Below are 20,482 nucleotides of genomic sequence, written 5' to 3' on the forward strand. Positions count from 1 at the left end.
ACCAAGACTTCGCCTGATGGTGAAGAATAACCTAGAAAGGAAAAACTTGACCAATTATCAGAAAAACTGCATATGATTGAATTGAAAAGAATTACTGAAATGTCCTCAAACTTTGTAATAACTATAATAGCCTCAATAATCAAAGGAACAAATACCTTGAAGTCTAAAGAAACTAGAATATTTAAAGCCTAATTTATTGAAAGTAATGCCACTGGCAGAATTGAGTGGAACGACAATGATACGCGTGTAGAAAGTATAATGTATGACTACGATGATGGAGACGACTTGAGAACTCATATCTTGATCCACTTGAACCTTGGAATCATCGATTTAAATTTCGGATATATATTGGAAAGCCCCTGAAGTGTAAAATGACCCAAAGAACGTTTAATCACTGTAATAACTAAATACCCTCCAGCTCTGAAATGAAAAAATCAACCTCAAATAGCAAATGACCTAGAATTTTTATTTTTGAGATAACACCCGGAGACTAAATTATCGAAGGTACTTTACACGTTTGAATTTCTTGAAATAAATAAACTATATGACCAAGTTAAACTGAATGGAAGAACTATATGTATCCAAAATTTGGAAATGATTGAATTACTCTGGAAACTCCAAGGTGATTGAGATAGACTTAACTACCAAATGACATAAGTACCTTCAAAGACCTATAATTAAGTGAATGATTCAGACAAGTCTAGAAACGTTGATGAGCTTATATGTTGTACCGCCCTCAAGGGTTTTCAACATCGAATCAAGCACGTCGACATTTATTGATATCGTTGCAATACAGAAAATAAATAATTACCACTGGAATACTTATTAGTCTCCTCAAGAACTGATCAAGGATGATTATGATTTTGATCAAATCAACTAGTGCAGTCAGTAATAAGAAGTGAATAATAATATTGAAGTATCACAGTCCGAATGATTAACAAGTATTGCAAAGTTGGGATCGTTGGTTCTATTGGACTCAAAATCTTGATAATTCATTACATAATCCTGAATACCCCTGATTATTTGAGTATGGAATCACTCTCAGTAAATCTAAATCTAGAATTATTCTAAAATAAAGGCTCATGAACACCTTCTTGAATGCACCTGAATAAAAAAGGATCATAAGGTATCAATTTTAATGGTATATAGATCTGTTAGTAACCGATCCCTTTCAATAGGACCTCGTTCTTGGAATCCGATCAAATTGCATAAGTTTCATGTTTTCTATTTTGATAACTATCGAGTGCCTTTGAAAAAAATACTTGGATCCTCTAGTGTGTTTCCCATGTACTACATGACTGTCTAATATGTTTTGAAATACATTTCATCGAAATTATTGATTTACTGGTTTATGAACCATGGCTACATAGTATGTGTTCTTTGATTACAGTTTTCACAGAAAAATATGATTGTTCCTAATTTATGAAATCATGGAAATTATTGGTTTATGAACTATGGTTTTCTGTTTTCACTGGTTACTACTTGAACTATTTTATTGGGACATTATCTAATAAGCTGAAGGTTCAGCTCTGATCAAGATGGTAAATCCTTATAGACCTAAGGTGGCCCTTAGGTAGACTCTGAGGCCGAGAAACTTTATTGGGTAGGTTCTCAGGCCCCAAGACACTCCCTTGGGTTAATCATGGGACTATATATGGTGTACGGGTGGAGGACAATTATATTGTTTAGTTCATTGGCACACTTACGAGATTTTATTGGATCACGATCCAGATATTAATGCTTACTGTTAAAATTGATTTCTACCAGATTTTATATGGGTAGGATTCTGGAGTATGGAGGTTTAGCTCTGATCTAACTGGTAAATCCTTACGGACCTAAGGTAACCCTTGGGTATGCTCTGAGACCCTAAAAAACTTTCTTGGGTAGGCTCTCGGGCCCCAAGGCATTCCCTTAGGGTGGCTCCCTTTGATATGTGCTTAAGGTAAGCCCTTATAGATGCAGTTCTGGGTAACTGCATAACGGTGTTCGGTTGGAGGGTTCTAATATGGTTTTAAAAATATGTTTAAAATTGTTACTGTTTTAAAAAGATTTGTACCATTTTTACTGGTTTTTGGTGGGAACACACTAGACACCCTATTCTGATCTACTAACCCTAATCCTCAGAATATTTACTCTGAATTGGAAGCTTTTTAGCTTTTACTCGATGTATTATCAGTGGAACCTTAACTTATTACGAAAGTTTGTATACGACTGAGTCAATTAGGAAAACTTATGATGTTCCTTTTATCTGTACTTTCTTCAGCATATTCTGGTAGTTATGTATTATTGAGTTTTCCAAAGCTCACTCTGGTACTCACTACTTCATGTTAAAAGAATCAAACCGATGCAACTATCGACATCAATAAAGGAGTTCCATTGGAGTTGCTTGCGAAGTACGGTGTATGTGACTAGGGGCATGTAGGTTGTATTTTGTTTTATATACGATTCTGAAATCTGTTTTATTTCTAAATATCGAAAATTTTACTTTTGTATTTATAAATTGTTTTATGGTTTTAAGTGTTTTAACAGAATTTTTAATTTTTCTGAATTTTTACGATGGTCGCTTTAGTGACCCTAATGTGACACCTCAAATTGGATTGAGTCACCCGCATCGGTCCGTGGGTATTACATCCTCCCTTAAATTCCAGCCAACTACATCGGAACCAAAGTGTTGCTTCGGTTCTTTTGTAGCTGCCAGACCATTTCCAATTGCCTTCTTCATCCGCCATATCCTCAACAGTGACGCATTGCATTCCTGTTGCTCCTGTCGATGTGACATGGTTAATTTGCGGGCCAATATCATCTAGCCACGGGTAAAACCAAAAATCCACCTCACTACCGTTTCGTATGCACCACGTTACTTTCTTTTTCATATCGGACCATATGCACACTAATCCTTTCCAAAGCTTTGAACACCTTGAGGCTCTACTTGTCTCTGGCACGTCCTCTTCCACTTTGTATTTGCCTCAAAAGAACATCACCCAGACCTGGTTTTTGCTTGCCAAAATATTAAAAGCGATTTTCATCGAGAATGCATCATTCTACTGAGACAACTTCCTAAATCCAAGACATCTATTCTTAATAGGTTGGCGTACTCTCTCCCATCTGACGAGGAGTACTCCTTTAACTCCTTCCTTTCCTCCCCATATAAATCGCTTGATAAGAGATTCGATCTTAACACAAATTTTATTCTGTATAACCGCCGACTGCATCATATAGATAGGTAAGGCTGCCAATACAGATTTTGCCAACGTCACTCGCCCGACAAATGATAGAGTCCTCACCTTCCAACAGGATAGACGGTCCTGCACCATTTGAACGAAATACTGACAGGAGGCTGCTGATACACGATCGTGGAGTAGTGGAACGCCCAGTTACTTCCCGAGGTTTGTCACGATTTTGTAACCTAAACTGGTACTAATTCGTCTTCTTGCATCAGGTTTTACTTTCTTGGAAAAGAAACGTGGCTTTGGATACACTTACTTTTTGACCAGAAACAGTGCCAAATTTCGCAAGCACTGAATTTATTAACACACCTTGTTCATTCGTGGCTTCAGCAAATAACACCATATCATCCGTGAACATTAGGTGGGAAACTCTAGGAGCTGATCTCGAGGTTTGAAAAGGTTTCCATTTACCTGTGTCTACTTCGATCTTGATAGCCTGCATACAAGTACAAAAATGTAGGGTGAGAGGGTTCACCTTGTCGGAGTGCCCTAGTCGGTTTGAAGTTTGTAGTCATCTCTCCATTCCATAATATTCGAGTACTTACCGAAGTTACGCATCTTATAATGAGCCTTAACAAAATCTCCAGTATGCCCAAATCAATTAAAGTATCTTTGATGAAATTCCAGTCCAAGAGACCATAGACTTTCTCAAAGTCGATTTTAATAGACATCCACCTCACTCGACCTGTTTTAGTTTTCATAGAGTGAATTACCTCTTGTGTAATGAGAATGTTTTCAACAATGGCGCACCCCGGGACAAAGCTCGTTTGGCTTTCCAACACCCAACTTGGGAGGAATTGTTTCAATCTATTCACTATAATTTTTACTTTTTCCTTGTAAATTATGTTGCACAGGCTAATTGAACGGAATTGATTGATCCGTTCCGGTGCTGGCACCTTAGGAATAAGCACCAATAGTGTTTGATTTAGCTCCTCATGACATTGTTCTGTCTCAAAGATTCCACGGATAAACTTATAAACCGTTTCCCCAACTAAGTGCCAATCTTCTTTTGGTAAAATGCTGCGTGAATGCCATCTATGTCGGGTGATTTTAGAGGTGTCATTTCAAAGAAGACCGACTTTACTTCCTCGGTTGTTAACGACAAGTTTAAATCCTCGACCGTAGACATCCGAGGGAAACGTCCCCGTGGAAAGTCAACTGTCATGCCTGCCTCACTTTGGAAGATCTCGATAAAATTCTACTTCCATATTTTGCAAATCCTCCTTATTTGTGCACCATTTCCCATTATCGGATTTAAGCGTTGTGATTTTATTGTCTCTTCCTCGCCATCACTGACGCATGAAAGTATTTGACGTTCCTATCTATGTGTAGAATCTAATTCGACCCAATTTTTTGATTCTAGAAGCTATCTTCTTTTTCGAGTACGACGTTTAACTCCGCTCACAGTTCCAATTCTAAATCACTTAAATAATCCGGCTGAAAATTCTGTAGTGCTCTGTCGATCCCCCTGAGTCTAGCTAATAGTGTGCGTTTCCTCTTAGCAATATGTCCAAAAACCTCATGGTTCCATGTTTTAGCTTCTCTCATAAAATTAACCAGATTTTCCTTGAGATCTTTCCTTGCGTTCCATGTTTGTTTTTTCCAGGAATTGTTGATATAGTGGGTGATCATTCCATGCTGCAATGTATCGGAATGGTCAGTTTTGCGCCCCACAAAATTCCACCCTATTTTTTTAATAAAATGATCGGAACCTAGTCGGTCTAGATGCAACACAACCGCGTTCAGATATATTGAATTTAATTTTTTATTTGCTAGACACCGATCTAGTCGTTGGTGGAGATTACCCCTGGTCCATGTAAACTATGGTCCTTGGAATCCCATGTCTATGAGTCCAGCTTCAAAAATAAATTCAGCAAAATCCTTATTACCCCTTGTTAATCAAGTGCCTCCTCCTATTCATTCTGCCCCCTTAAGTAAACTATTGAAATCGCCTCTCAACAGTCAAGGATTGTCCTCCTCAGGGTCCAACGACATTAAAGCTGGTCATAGGTTTTTCTAATTGATCTCGTCGGGTTAGCATAAATCGTCGTTATGAACACGCAATCCCGACATTCATTACTGTGAAATCTGTCATGGACAAATTGATTGGATATATTAAAAATTTTCAGTTCCATCATATCTTTCCAAAGTAACCACACACGGCCGCTGAAGCCGTGTGCCTCCACTCTGAACGAATTTGGAAATTTCAAATTTATCTTAACTTTATTTGCTACTGATGCGTGCTTGCAATTGACACTTTTTGCTTGCTAATTCTCTTGTTTTATGAATTTCTCACTACTGATTTGGTTGCATTTGGCTTATTTTCTGTGCAGATAACCTGTTTACTAGAATTAGAAGTAAAAAGGCGCGTTCTGCAACTTTTATTGTTTTTTGTCGCGGTTGGAGGCATAGGAATGACACAGGTCGACATGGCAGTTTTAGAATGTTCAGTCAGCACGAAGATTCTAAAAGTCGCCCAGTCAGCATCATCGAGGAATTTTCTAGGATTTTAGTTTTCAATTTTAAAACTTAAAAACATTTGAATTATTTTGATTTATCTTTTTTTATTATCTTGTTATTTTTATATTTAAGAAGCTTATAAATACCCTTCATGGTAGGGTTTGAACATGTTGCTTTACCTTTGTTTATTTTTCGACATTTTTATTTTAATTAAAGTCTCTATTTTCTTTTCATTTTCCAAGTTATTTTATTTTACAAATCCATGCTAAGTATGATGATCAGTATCATGCTTAGCTAATTTCCTCGTGTCAAGAGCTAGTAATGAATCGATTTTAATCGTGAGAATCAAACGAAGCGTTTAAATTCCTTCGGGATACATTCTCGTTTTTATGGATAAAAGAGGTTAGCAATCGGCCTTGTTCATAATTTTTAAACGTTTTCGAATCCAAAAGTCAACGTTGGTCTGAACGTTGTTTGAAAATACCGTTGGGAGGAAGGATCGGTCTGTGGCACTTCGACTTCATGTGAACACGCTTAGCGATGGTCCGTTAAGGAAAAACGAGATCGGAATCGATTATCGACAAGACAACATCCGAGTCGGGCCTTTCAGTTTTTAATATGAATGTTTTAACGATAATAGATGTGGTTAATCCACTCAAGAATCATCTTTCAAATATAGTCTTGGGAAGATCAGTTACACAAGAGAAGGGTAAGTTACAATGGGTTAGGCCTTGTATAATGTAACCGACATGAACCCCAAAACAAAAATACATCTCTATGATTGAATTAATTGAAACAAAGCTAGCTCAAGGCAGTTTATCTCATCGTAATTTTCCAAAATTATTTACTGCTTACTTCTTATTAATTATTTTGTTCAATTACTTATTCAATTTTACTTAGTTACTTCATCTTAAATTTGCCTACCACACCCTTTTTTTTTATTTTGTTTTGTTACAACTTCTAGAAGAAATCAACATTAATAACGCAAAAATTGTGTATTTTTCCTTGTGGATCGACCCTCTTTCTATACTACATTTTATTTTATTTGAAGAGGATATTATTTTATTTTTGATGAATAAAACGACACTTGTTAAAATTGACGTCGTTCGACGATAAATCTATTTGAAGAGGATATTATTTTATTTTTGATCACCGTTCGACATGAGTCTATTGGTAGTGGTAGCTCGAGTTGGGGTGGTCGGACGGCGGTGGATTGAGACAGTAAAAATGTCGACGGGAAAAGTAAATTTGGGGTTTAGGGATTTTTATTTTTGGGTTGATAATTTGGGGTTAACCGTCGGGAGAAAAAGTTTGTTTTTCAACAGGTAATAAAAATGAGATAATTTGGGTTCAAAGTCTCTAAATTTTCCGCAGGTTTTAAAACCAAGCTATAACTTTTAAAATTGCAATTTGGTCCCCAACGTTTCCCTTATTATTACCTTAATTCGATACTTTAAAATTAATAAATTTTAGCCCATAAATTGAGGTGTGACACTGTTCATGTATTTTATCCTAATTTTTATATAGATTTATGCTAGCAACACATCCAACTGACACCATATACCACTTCTTATAATGCACGCATGCAAATACCTTTCTACAATAAATAATAGTAATAATAATTTCAAAGTAAGCTAATTTTAAAACCTTCATTTAATTAATAGTCGCGCAATCTGGGTAATGAAAACGTACTTCAACAGTAAGAGTAAGAGAATAGCATCTACACTCTACAGCATATGTTTGTGGATGTGTCTATTGTTGTTCATGATAAAGATACAGGCCAAGACCAAATCTAGCACAGGCCCTGCAGAATGCTATTTCTTCTGCTGCACTCACCGGATCTTCTCCTATGCCGATGTCACTGCTTGACACCGTGCCTGTTGACTCTCGATGTGCCTTCATAACAACAACAGTAAAGACCATCACACAAGCATTAACTCAAAGGACTAACAAAATCTGAAATCTAATCAGATTAGTTTTAAATGGAAGTTCAGAAGTAATCTGATATTAATACACTCAATTTTTTCCCTAAATGTCCCGAATATTGGAGGATCAAACCTCCATATCCATGTCTGTTGGTCACACATAATTCAAGGGAAATGAATTTCAGAACAACACAGTTGACTATAATGAAATCCTTAAAGATAAATGACGTTATTATTTTAGTAGTTTTATCTTTCGACCGGGAATAATATGGGATTGTGAGTCTATATTGTGATTTTATAGATTACAGGACTACATATTTGAGGGAATTTATTCTTCAAGGATGATTTTGAAGTATTGAATTTGAGGCCCAACAAATTGAACAGTGATGGTGGATTTCTCTTATGATTCTACGAATATGGTAATTTGGTGTCTCTTACGTCTTGGAAGAACTTATAATGAAATTGTTTTGTATAATCATCTAATATAATTCCAGCTTCTTGGTCTAGTCTGATTCAAGCTCAGACAAAAACTAAAGCTTAAGAAGCTTGCTGTGTCCAATGTGACAACAAAGACATAATCATAACCGATTCAAGCAAAGCAAAGCTAGCTTTTATTGAAGTTTAAGCAAAGCTACATCACCAAATTTTTGGCCCATGTTGTTGCAACCCAACTAAAAACCAGCAACTAGTTTGTATGAAGGCACTATCATGTGCTCCCCGTAAAGGGAAGTGGCACTAGTAGTGTGCTATGCTATAAATGATTTTGATTTTTCCTCATCAATGACAATAGGTTTGAGCACTTATATGAATATTGTGTTAAAAAAATTTGATGAGCATATTTCCAAAGAAGATAAGTTCAATATAAACTATAAAGAAGATAAAATGATAACAAGAGGAACAACAAAAAGACGAAAAAAATTAAAATAGTACTTTCTCAAATGTCCTACTTCGGAAGGTGTGATGCAATTAAAGAATTTGATGTATGATGGTTATGGTTTTTCTTTTCTGGGTTGGTTGTGTAATGCAATCAAGGAACCCAAGGTATGAATCTTAGGGATCGTTTGAATTTTTATTTCCCTTTCACTTCATTTCCCATAAGCTGCCATGGATCAGTCTTGATGTGCTCCAATATACAATCTATGAGAATCCCTCCAGGAACCCCGTCTTTATCTGGCCTTCATATGACCACTAGTTTCGTACAAAACATCCCTGTTTCTAAGTTCCAAAGTGCAGGCCATGAAAGCAACCAACATCATCTAACACTAAATCAGAAAACATGGAACTAGATTGAATAGAAAACCTTAATAACAATTGTAAGAAACTCAGTCAAGATAGCTCCTTACTAAGAAAGGTATTCTTTTTTGCTTATATTTCTCAATGAACTTAATGCTCAATGCTCCATTTGGGAACACAAATTTGAAAATTTGGATTTCATTTGCTATGTAAATTATAAGAATGAAATGCATACATCAAGGATAAATAGTTAACATTCAATATAATATACAGATGAAATGTTTAAAACCATGTATTTACCAAATACAAGAAATATACTAGGAATTTCAAAATCACTACTGAATGGGCAACTAACAAATACATGGATTTCAGAACTAATCATAAATGTTATTCTGAAGGGAGGTCCTAGATTCGAGCAGCTACTTCTATAGGGTGTGTGAGCATTTTCAATAGGGTAAGAAAATTTTTAACATATAATACCTTATAATCACCCTAGACTATTAAGAAAAAATACTCATTTATACTATCATTGAAATCCAAATCCTAAACTCTTAGTTCCCAAATACTATGAGGCCAAAATGTAAAATGTTAGGTGTTCGTAGCGAGGATGATGTTTTTAACACAATTATTGAATGCAGAAGGAAGCATACCTCTCCATCAGATCCTCGAATGGTGAGTCGATATACAACAGTGATAGTTCCATTCTCAGCAAATATAACATCACGCACTTCTCCACACCATCCTGTGAGAAAGATTGAACCCAATAATTGTTAATGATTTGAAATTCAATGAGAAAATCCAAGGGAAAAGGGAAAAGGGCAAACCAGGGGCGTAGAAGCTCAACATGCGATTGGCATGGTACCTGTGGCGATCAAAGCAGATCGAGTCAGATCAGATCAATTGGAACATCAATAAGAAGATTCCGAAATTAAAAAATCGAAGTTAACAGCAACAGTACCAGGGGATGAAGGTGTAAGAAGAAGAATTCGAAGGCGGCTTGACGACGTTATCAGGGATACGCTTGTTGAGGTCGCGTAGGATTTCGACGAGTGGACGAGTGATGTACGAAGAGTTGGAAGGGGAAAATGACTTGTTGAGAGGCACGACGTAGTTCGAATTTGGGAATCCCTTTTTAGCATCGCTGCTTCCATTATTGCTGCTTCTGCTGCTGCAATGGAAAAGGCCGAGGAATCGCGATCTCCGCCGGGTCTCAGCCGCAATTAGCAACCGGCAATTCATATTGCTACGGTGATCGTTGGAATCGGACACTATCTGCGGTGACCATTGCGAGAGGAAGCCGCCGCCGATTCGCAATTGCATAGCCATTTTCCAATTCTAAAGCTTGTTTGGCCAAATGCTTCTGCCCTTTTTATTATTTATTCTCTTGGCTTGGTGTGCCACTTGTATTCCATTAAAATGAAAATATTATAACCATCTAATGACGGACATGATTCTGATTGGGGTTGTTAGTATTTTTTTAAAACCCAGTGAAATAATAAACGAGAAATGAAAATATTATTCAAGTTGCTATTACTTTTTTTTGGGGTAAAGTGCACAAATGGTCCACCAACGATAGGTACTCTTTATTAAGTCTCCTATTATTATAAATTGTAAAATGGTCCTTCAATTATATGACATTATTTAGTTGAATCTCTAGACTATTCAAACTTAAAAAATGATCATCTAACTATTCATATGTTCTAAACTCATCTTTTTCGTTAAAAAATTGATGATAGTCTAAGTTGGACGTTAATAGATTGATTAAGATATGATGACCATTTGATATTTTAAGATTAGATTTTATCATATCACAACTAGTAGGTTAACGATCAACTCAGACTATTGTCAATTTTTTTAACAAAAAAATATGAGTTTGAAATATATGAATAGCCAAATGGTCGTTTTGTAACTTTTAATATCCGAGGGTCTCAACAAAGTAATACCATATAGTCAATGGATCATTTTATAATTTTAATAGTCGGAGGACTCAAAAAAATAATTTCTTATAGTTTAGGGTTTATATACACTTTAAGAAATCATATGATCATTGATTGTTGGCTTTATCGATCAACTGAAATAGCCAAAAAGGGGGTGAATTGGCTTTTAAAAACTTTGTTGTGGAAGCTATAAAAAATTAAACCTTTGCACAGAAAATTTAGAGTGATTCGACTTTCTAAACCAAAGTCTATATCCACTACCTTAACATCCACACTAAGGATTTCTCAAGTCCACTAAATTTGCAAATCTTTAAGGACAAGGTGTAACTTTACAAACACTTCAAGGTTTATACCCCAAAACCTTGAATACACATTCTCCCAAAGAGTAATTACAAATTTAGAAAACAAAAGAAAAACTCACAAAGGCAAATATGTTTGTACAAATTAAGAACTCACCAAAGATCACACTTAAGCAAATTTAACAATGTAGCTCACAAATTTGTTACAAATAATTTAACAATTTTTTCTTTAAAACTCTATTGATGTTGGTTTGATCTTGCAATTGACTTTCTTTTCTTTTTCTCCATTTGAATATTGGTCCCTTTTGTGTTCTAACATCAATCTAGCCGTTTAAAGCCGTTGGGGATTGATTTGAGTCGTTGGAATCATTAATTTTGAGCATTTAATGCTCACCTGCACATTTGGTATCGATATCTGGATGTTGGTAAGACCAAGCATCCTAACGGTCAAATTTATAACCGTTGAACCCTTGGTATCGATGCTGTTTGAATGAGTATCAATACTTAACAACCGATCTTGATACTAGGAGAATGGTCTCGAAACTATAAAGCCTTTTGGGATTTTGGTATTAAGACTGGTATATTGGTCTCGAGATTGGGATGAGTTTTGGCTAAAATACAAGTGTTTTGAGCTTTAGAACAATACTTAACCCTTATGATTATTTTTCACACTTAAAAACACTTTAAAATCGTTTATGACAAATTATTTATAAATTGTTTAATGTAAATTTTAATAACTTAAATCATTTAAAAATTCATGTTATAACAAAATCAAAAGTTGGCTCAACAATCTCCCCTTATTGATATAACAAAACCCTTTGTGAAAATTTTCTTTAGTTTTAAAAGATTTGTCAATTTAGTTTTGTGTAAAATAAAATCTCCCCCTAAGTAAAATAATTTTTGGCTAGCAAATTTTACACTTGCACACATTTCTCCCTCTTTTTTGTTATAACAAAATCAAATTAATTTCAAAAGAGAAAAATGTTAGTGTAATAAGGAACTCAATTACTCAACAATAAACATAAGATCAAATTCTTGCTTAATATAAAATAAACAAGTTCATAAGATAAAATAAGCATAAATTCATCACAAGAGTAGTTCAAACATAAAGTACCAAAATAAAATAGTATCAAAGACAAAACAACATAAATTGCTAAAATAAAATACATAGAGTGCATGAAAACAAGTCATAATGCAATAATCCTAAAAGCATCATAAATATGTCTATTTTTCCAAATACGGTGGAGAAGGAGATGGAGGCATCAAATGATGACGTATCAAACGAACATCATTCTCAAGCGCATCCAAGTGAGCATTTATGTTCCCGAAGCTTTAAACCATAAAACCATACATGGTCTTCATCGATATCTCCTCTTGAGGAGAGGGCATCGATGGCTAATCGATTTCATCTTCTTTTTCCTCAACGATGTCCTCGAGATGTCATCTAAAAGAACTCTACTCACCAGTTCTTACATCGAAATCCCAATAGGCCTTGTGGGCCAATTTGAGATCGATGATACTAACGAGAGAAGTGGAGGGGTCATAGACGGTGGGCACTTTAAGTTTTTCCCTAAATATGTAACTAAGGATACAACTATAGGGAAGAGTTTTGACATAGTTTTTCCCTTTAGACACTACATTGACAAGTTCAAAGAAAATGATCATGACAAAATTAGGACGGATGTCGTTCTTGATATAATAAAACCACTAATAATCGCAAGTGCACATATAGGTAGCTTTACCACCAGAAGGACGGAAAAACCATGTAATGAAAAGTAAAGAGAGATGATTGGGGAACTCGAGAGAGGTAGGGCTATCATTTGGAAATCGCTCCACAGAAATATGTGCATTTCCTTAAAAGGACTATCATCGTTATTAATTTTTAAGAATGAGGCAATTGAAATTAGACTAAGAGTGAAAGCTTTACCCATTATGAGGCAATTTAAGAATGACTCAATCCCTATAACTCTGTTAACATTATCCTCCTCATGTATTATGAAAGCATTTGAAAAGAAAGCACAAACAAGGTTAGGATTAACCAATGGAGGAATGATAAACAAGTTTAACCAACCCCAAGAGACAAAAGTTAAAAAAAAAAGGAAATTGATAATCCTCAAACATAAAAAAGTTTGGATCGATGGTACATTCGATTCCAAGGGGTTTAATTTTAGAAAAGCTATTGAAGAGTTCAAGGGCATTAGGATCCTGAAAGTAAGCATTTTCAAACTAGCGGTATTTGAGGATTGAACTTGCTTGGTAGTGCCACTAGTCCTAAGACGCTTTAGGTTCGTTCTAGGAGGCATATTGGACAAAAACAATAGCTAATGACAAAAGAGAACTCTTTTAGGAATTTTGTTGAACACTTGGTGGACAATCCTAAAACAATAGTTTAAAGACAAAATTGGTGAATGGGTTAACTTCCTACAAGAGAGGCATGCAAAAATATATCTAATAATCAACCCAATTGCAACTAATTGAACAAATTTTTGCATATATAACAAAAATTTTGAAACCCTATATGTTAAAAAACTATGAATGTTTTTTAACAAAACATGTTTCTAATGTAATAGAAATATGTTCAAAGGAAATACAATCCATTTTAGAAGTAAGAAACAACATAAAAACATGATTTTAACCATTGAAAATAAACAAATTCAAAAATTGTGTAAATTAGTTCATTCGAAAATACCTCAAATATGATGAAAATGATGGAATTTGATGAGTCCCTTGATGCAAATCCACTTGATACAAAGTAAGGATGAAGAATTTGAGTGAAAATGAGTTTTCGTAAGGTGGATTGAGAGAATTTTGAGTTTGGCCAGTTAGGGTTTGAATAAAAAGTGATAATTTTTGGGATTTTTTTTATATAAAAAGGTGTTTTCAAGCATATAGGGGCTCGGTTTCGATACCAAAACAGGTGGTCTCGAGACTCTCTAATTGGTATCAATACTTATAAGGAGTATCAATATTGATTTTGGCTACTATAATTTCAGTCTCGATATTGATGGAATGGTCTCGATACCAATAACCTGGAAATGCCAAAATTGACATTTAAACCCTTAAAGCATTTAAAATAAGCACCTAATGATTTTAAGACTATAAGAAGCACAATAAACTTATTTAGGCACTATATATAAAGATTTGATACTAAATTTAATGTTTTGCTAGGTACTTTACTAAAGTGTATGTTATGGATTTTTGAAGAAATTACTAGCTACAACAAACAAGGTCTAAAACATACCACAAAAAAATTTGAGGCAACAAGATATCAAATTAAGTATATAAGGCCACAAGATTCCAATTCATGTGATATTAACTCCCACTAGCTAAATGTAATAAGGCATTATAAGGGGACATACAATCAAGCACATAAATAAATATAATCACATAAAAACACTAAATTGCATGAAATTGAAACATTTTACCACTTGAAGTAAGGTTGATCTGTTAAGTCTCCCTTTCTTCAAGTTTTATTTCTTAGTGTGTTTCTGGAGTTCAAAATAGTTTGACTTTGCTCACCATAGCTCCAACACACCTACAATAGACAATTATGCAATTTTTGGTACCCAAATCATTTTGGGTCCATTCATGTTAGTTTTGAACAATATAGTCCCCTTAGGTATCCACAGAGATAGGTTGTCCAAATTTTCAGTAGAAAAGAGTCCTTTAGGGACCCATATATTCTTAATCATTTTTCCTTTATAAAATTTAGGGGAATAAGCATGTCTATTGTAAAAGTCATTTTTGACAAAATTTGATTTGGAGCAATCTCCTCTTTCAAATTTACTTTTAATAATTTTGTCAAAGTTAGTCTTTTCTTTCTTAAATCATCAATTTTCCTTTGATAATCCTCATGAACTTTGAAAAACAAGTTTTGCAAGTCTAAATTCTTTTTCTCAAAAGCATTTAATTTTTATTGCCAATCACTGACTTTGCTTTCAAGTTCACTATTAGTCTTAGAAAGTAAGTCATTTTTTATTTTTAACTTTGAATAAATATTTTTGTGTTTTGAAATCATGACTTCACATTCTAATACTAATTCATCATAGGCATCTTGCAAATCATCAAATGTATATGGGTTTGAATTAGATGAGTTACATGGCACCTTTAAATCTTCTTGGTTTTCTATAAGGAAAAGATTGTCTACTTCATCCTTTTCATCATCGTTGACGTCTTTATCACTCCATGTAGCCACAAAAGCCTTATTCTTTGGGTTGCTTGATTCTTTCTTCTTTAAGCGGGGACAATCATACTTATAGTGTCCCTATTTTTTTTGCAATGGTAGCATATGATAGGATCTTTATTCTTCTTCGATTCATGCTTCCTTTCTTTTTCTTTAAATGACACGAATCTCTTGAATTTCTTAAAAAGCATGGACATCTCTTTATCTTATTGGTCATATCTTCACTTGAATCTTCTTTGTGTTCATTGGTGGATTTGAGAGCAATGCCAACATCATTTTTCCTCTTCTTATTCTTCTTTCCTTTGAAGCTTAATTTCATAAGTAAGCAATGACCCAATTAACTCATCGAAGGTGTACAACTCCAAATCCTTTCTTCTTCGATAGTGGTTGTTTTGACTTCTCAGAGTTCTTCAAATCATTGATTATTAAAGTAAATCGATCAGACATTGTTTTTATGTCTTCATTGCGCTTCATCTTGAAGTTCTCATAATTGAGAGTAAGAATGCCAATCTTGGACTTCTTGACTTGAGTTGTTCCTTCGTGAGTGACTTTAAGCTTGTCCTAAATTTATTTAGAATTTGAGCATGAGGACACTCTACTATACTCATCGGGATCAAGTGTACAAAATAAAATGTGCATTTATATGGGTTTGAGTCGAGCTAGCTTTCTATATTCGCTGGTCCATTCCAACATATTTCTTGGTGGAGTAGGTGAACTATCAATGATGAAATCCAAAACCGAGTAATCGGTAGCTTGAATGAACAACATCATCCTATTCTTCAAATAATAATAGTTTATACCATTGAAGTATGGTGGTCTTGTAATGGATTGAGAGTATTCAACATTGCAGGAGCCGAAAGTTGAAGTCATATTTATCAGTTGATAGAATAAGTTGATAAAGCTCTTTTAAGATCTTCACAAGGTTGTAAAATGTTGATTGTAACATGCTCTAATACCAATTATTAGCTTTATCAATCAACCGATATAGCCAAGAGGGGTGAATTGGCTTTTAAAAACTTTATCATGGAAGCTATAAAAAATTTAACCTTTGCACAAGAAATTTAAAGTGGTCCGACTTTCTAAACCAAAGCCTACATCTATTACCTTAACATCCACACTAATGATTTCTTAAATCCACTAAATTTACAAACCTTTAAGGACAAGTGTAACCATACAAACACTTCAAGGTTTATACCCCAAAACATTGAATACACACTCTCCTAAAGGGCAATTACAAATTTAGCAAACAAAAGAAAAACCTCACAAAGGCAAATATGTTTGCACAAATTAAGCACTCACCAAAAATCACACTTGAGCAAATTTAACAATGTAGCTCACTAGTGTGTTACAAAGAATTTGACATTTTTTGCTCTAAAACTCTGTTGATGTTGGTTTGATCTTGCAATTAACTTTCTTTTCTTTTTCTCCATTTGAATCTTGTTCCCTTTTATGCCTTCTAACATCAATCTAGCCGTTTGGAGCCGTCAGAATCATTAATTTTGAGTATTTAATGCTCACCTGCACATTTGGTATCGATACTGAGATGTTGGTATCCAGACCGAAGATCTTAACGGTTAAATGTATAGCAATTGAACCCTTTGTATGAATACTATTTGAATGAGTATCTGTAACACCCTTATACCGATGCGGGTGACTCGATCCAATCTGAGGTGTCGCATTAAGGCCACCGGAGCGACCCATAGTAAAAATCCAGGAAAATTTTAATTTTTTTATTAATTCATTTAAAACCGTAAAATAATTTATAGATAAAATACAAATTCATAAAATCATTTATATATTAAAATAAAATCCACTAACATCCAGTACTAACACAAGTTTCAGACTTGAATATAAAAACAAAACACAACTTACATGCCTCCTAATTACATACATTATAATCCGCAAACAACGGGGGTGAAACTCCTTTACTGATGTCAGTATAAGCAAAGAATCAAACTCTTTAACCTGAAATGGTAAGTAACATAATGAACTTTGGAGAGCTCAGTAATACAGAACTACCAGATGAATGCAATGGGTCATCAGGTATATTGGAAATCATAGATTTGCTTAGTGGGATAGACATCAACAGATTCTATCGATGATTTCAGATTTCATTAGCTAAGTTTTCAGTTACAAATAAGGATTCACGGTCTGAATGAAGTATTTAGAGAGATATATTCAGAAGATTAAATTAGAGAGTCTAGTGTATTCCAATAAAATAGATAAATGTATACAAATCCTTTAAAAACATTAGTAGTTTAAAACATATTTTAAAACCATAATAATACCCTCCAACCGAACACTGATACGCAGTTTCCCCAAAACAACATCCGTAAGGACTTACCCTAAGCACATAGCAAAGGTGCCACCCTAAGGGAGTACCTTGGGGCTTATGGACTTACCTAAGGGTCTACTTAGTTCCGTAAGGAATTACCAGCTTGATCAGAGTTGAACCTCCGTACTCTAGACTCCTACCCATACAATATCCAGTAAACATTAGATTGAGTAGTAACTTTAATATCAAAATCATGATCCAATAGAATATTGTAATGATAATGTAGTTATTTAAATCACATAAATTCCCTCTATTCGTACACAAAAATACAGTCCTCATATTAAGGGAATGTCTTGGGCCTTAAAGCCTACCCAAGGAATATCGTAGGTCCGTAAGGAATTACCAGCTTAATCAGAGCTGAACCTCTATACTCCAAAATCCTATCCAGACAGTATCCCAATAATCAGTTCATATAGTAAACAGTAGATTTCATGACCCATAAATCAGGAACGATTATATTTTCCAGTGAAAATATGTAACCATAGAGCACATATCATGTAGCCATAGTTCATAAATAGTAAATCAATAACTTTGGTAAATCACATTTCAGAATATATAAAACAATCATATAGCACATATGTAACACATTAGAGGATTCAATGATTTTTCAGAGGTACTTGGTATTTATCAGGTAGGGAACCATAAAACTTTTGTAAATTGATAGAATTCTAGAAATAAGATCCCTATAAAATGGGGTTTAATAGCTAACAGATTCATTAGTCATTCGAAAAGTGATTTATCAAGATCATATAATATTCAGATATTTTTCGAAGCAACTAAGTAATTAGGAAGGTATTCCAAATCTTTTACATTAAAGTTACTATAGATTTCAGATATTAAAGGAGTGATTCCATTATTCAAGAAATTAGAGGCATTTTAGACATTTTGGTTTCTTGAAGAATTCTTAGTAATTTAAACCAATGAGAGTGAAAAAACAATTTATATTATTTAGGATTTATATCGAATTATTAGGATTTCGAGTCTAATTAAACTATCCAATCTCAACACTGCGATACTTGCCAATCATTCAAACTGATGTACTTCACCATTATTCACTTCTTAATATCGATTGCTCTAGTTGAACTGATCACCTTCGGAATCATCATTGAATGGATCTTTAGAAGATGAATAGGTAGTCCAATTGTATTTATTTCGTTTCTGTTTTGCAATGGTATCAAGAAATATTGACGTTCTTAATTCGGGGTTCTAAACCCTTATAGACAATAGAATGTATAAGTTCATCAACATTTTCATACTTATCCAAGTCATCCACTAAATTATAGGTCATAAAGGGTTCTTAGGTCATTTAGTATTCAAATTTATCCCGATCATTTCAGAGTTTCCAGAGTAATTCGACCGTTTCAACGATTCAGATATGTACAATACTTCCATTCAGTTCAACTTTGTCATATAATATAATCATTTTACACTTCAGGGGTATTTCATTCATTTCCTTCAATCTAGTCTTTCCATTTATTTAATTTTCTAAACAATTCAAACATAAATAATACTCCCGGTGTTTTAGTCTTTAGTTGTTTGCTGATAAATCAATAATTCTAGGTCTTGTACCTTCTTAGATGTTAGGATCTGATTATTAGAGACTTTCAGAACATATCAAGAATTTAACAGGTGAATCAATAGTTTGTCAGATTAATTACGAAATCAAAGGGTACTTTCACTATCAGGGTCAGTCCGGACCATTTTTACCTCATAGGGGTAATCTTGTAATTTCTTAATCAAGTATTCCCAACATTTAACCTTTAAAGAAAATAATCAAAATTTTGGATCATGAGGTCAATTTATTTACTAACTAATCCCTGAACTTAGAATTATTTCTAATCGATCTACCAATTTCTTTTACGAGCCGTCTGAGTCTTATACAATAATCTGCCTTTATTATATATTCAGTTTGAGTCTAATGATAATTAAATACACCTAATTGACCAATCATTTCCATCCATGCACTTATCAATTATCAATAAGTTCCGAAAAACATACAAAAGGTAGTGGAGTATTATCTCAATTTACGAGCCACACAGGTTAACCAATTAAACTAGATTTGATTTCCCTCGAACTTTAATTCCATGTCTCATAATGTCTTGGATATGGCAAAACCAATTACATTAGAAACAAAACTTAAACGTGAAAATTCGTATTGAATCGGGAGATTAAATGCCAAAAAATAGCTTATCGAGATTGATTTTGTAAAACAAACTTCAGATTCGGACTCAGGATGGCGAAAAACATAAAATATGACTTTAAAAAAAATTGAATTTTTGGTCAAAGTCAACGACTAGGTCAACGGTCAGTCAAAGTCAACAATTTCATTCAACCGGGTTGAGTCAAATCAACTAGTTGACTTAGTGAGTTGACTCAACTCGACCTGATTTGGCCTGACTGGATCAGTTCGGTCTGACTGGACCAGTTCCAGAAGGCTCTTGGACCGGCAGTGGAGCCCTACGTGCACTGCCGGTGTGTGGAGGCATGTACGGCGGTGACGGAGTTCATTTAAGATGGACGATTTCTCCCTGATCAATTACACTTGAATCAACCCATATAAATCATCAACAAGCTGGAAAAACAAGCTAAAGTCATTGGAAACATGTTCAATAACTTACCTCAACGGCTATTGATGACGGTGCGTTGATGATGAGCAAAATCGAATAGGTTTTTTTGCAAGATGTTGACAAGGCTGATGGAAACGACAGTGAGGCTAGCGGTGGCTAGATCGGTGGAAATCAAGGAAAAATCGATCGTTGGGGGGTTTTTGTCGCACGATCAATCATCGATTTGTGGCAAAAGACACGTTACACGGAGCGACAATGCTCGAATTTTGGTCGTCGATCGACGATGATCACAGTGGGGTGGCGGTGTCAGCTACGG

At 34.6% G+C, this 20,482-nt stretch overlaps 2 protein-coding genes across 3 annotated transcripts in view; both read right to left on the minus strand.

Moving 5' to 3' along the window:
- Positions 1 to 20,173, minus strand: part of LOC120169240 (aspartate aminotransferase, mitochondrial-like) — a 33,870-nt gene extending 13,697 nt beyond the window's left edge. Inside the window, exons 1-2 of the mRNA XM_039177464.1 lie at positions 20,169 to 20,173; positions 16,209 to 16,211 (exon numbers count right to left, since the gene is read on the minus strand). The gene's annotated coding sequence lies outside the window, so the exon portion shown is untranslated. The remainder of the gene's footprint in view (positions 1 to 16,208; positions 16,212 to 20,168) is intronic.
- On the minus strand, positions 2,289 to 10,186 carry LOC120169337 (DNA repair RAD52-like protein 2, chloroplastic). 2 transcript variants are annotated; one of them, XM_039177578.1, is made up of 5 exons: positions 9,804 to 10,186; positions 9,670 to 9,707; positions 9,496 to 9,587; positions 7,412 to 7,583; positions 2,289 to 2,301 (listed from the first exon to the last, which is right to left on the minus strand). In XM_039177578.1, the coding sequence occupies exons 1-4, from the start codon at positions 10,169 to 10,171 to the stop codon at positions 7,440 to 7,442; spliced, it is 642 nt and encodes a 213-aa protein (XP_039033509.1). In that variant the 5' UTR covers positions 10,172 to 10,186; the 3' UTR covers positions 2,289 to 2,301; positions 7,412 to 7,439. The 2 variants fall into 2 exon arrangements, with proteins under 2 accessions (XP_039033509.1, XP_039033452.1); XM_039177521.1 differs by lacking the exon at positions 2,289 to 2,301 and having other exon boundaries at positions 7,340 to 7,583.
- Positions 20,174 to 20,482: the final 309 nt, after the last annotated feature.

Source organism: Hibiscus syriacus, unplaced genomic scaffold (genome assembly GCF_006381635.1).
Source record: "Hibiscus syriacus cultivar Baekdansim isolate YM2019G1 unplaced genomic scaffold, ASM638163v2 tig00000329_pilon, whole genome shotgun sequence".
NCBI classification, from domain to species: domain Eukaryota; kingdom Viridiplantae; phylum Streptophyta; class Magnoliopsida; order Malvales; family Malvaceae; genus Hibiscus; species Hibiscus syriacus.

Bases quoted from the DNA above. Each gene is read 5' to 3' on its own strand.
- LOC120169337 (XM_039177578.1), bottom strand. From the start codon at position 10,171: ATGGCTATGCAATTGCGAATCGGCGGCGGCTTCCTCTCGCAATGGTCA. The intron at 9,588-9,669 runs GTTTGCCCTTTT...TCTTTCTCACAG, and splicing joins GTTGAGCTTCTACGCCCCTG to GATGGTGTGGAGAAGTGCGT. The intron at 7,584-9,495 runs GTATGCTTCCTT...GTTGTTATGAAG, and splicing joins TTCGAGGATCTGATGGAGAG to GCACATCGAGAGTCAACAGG.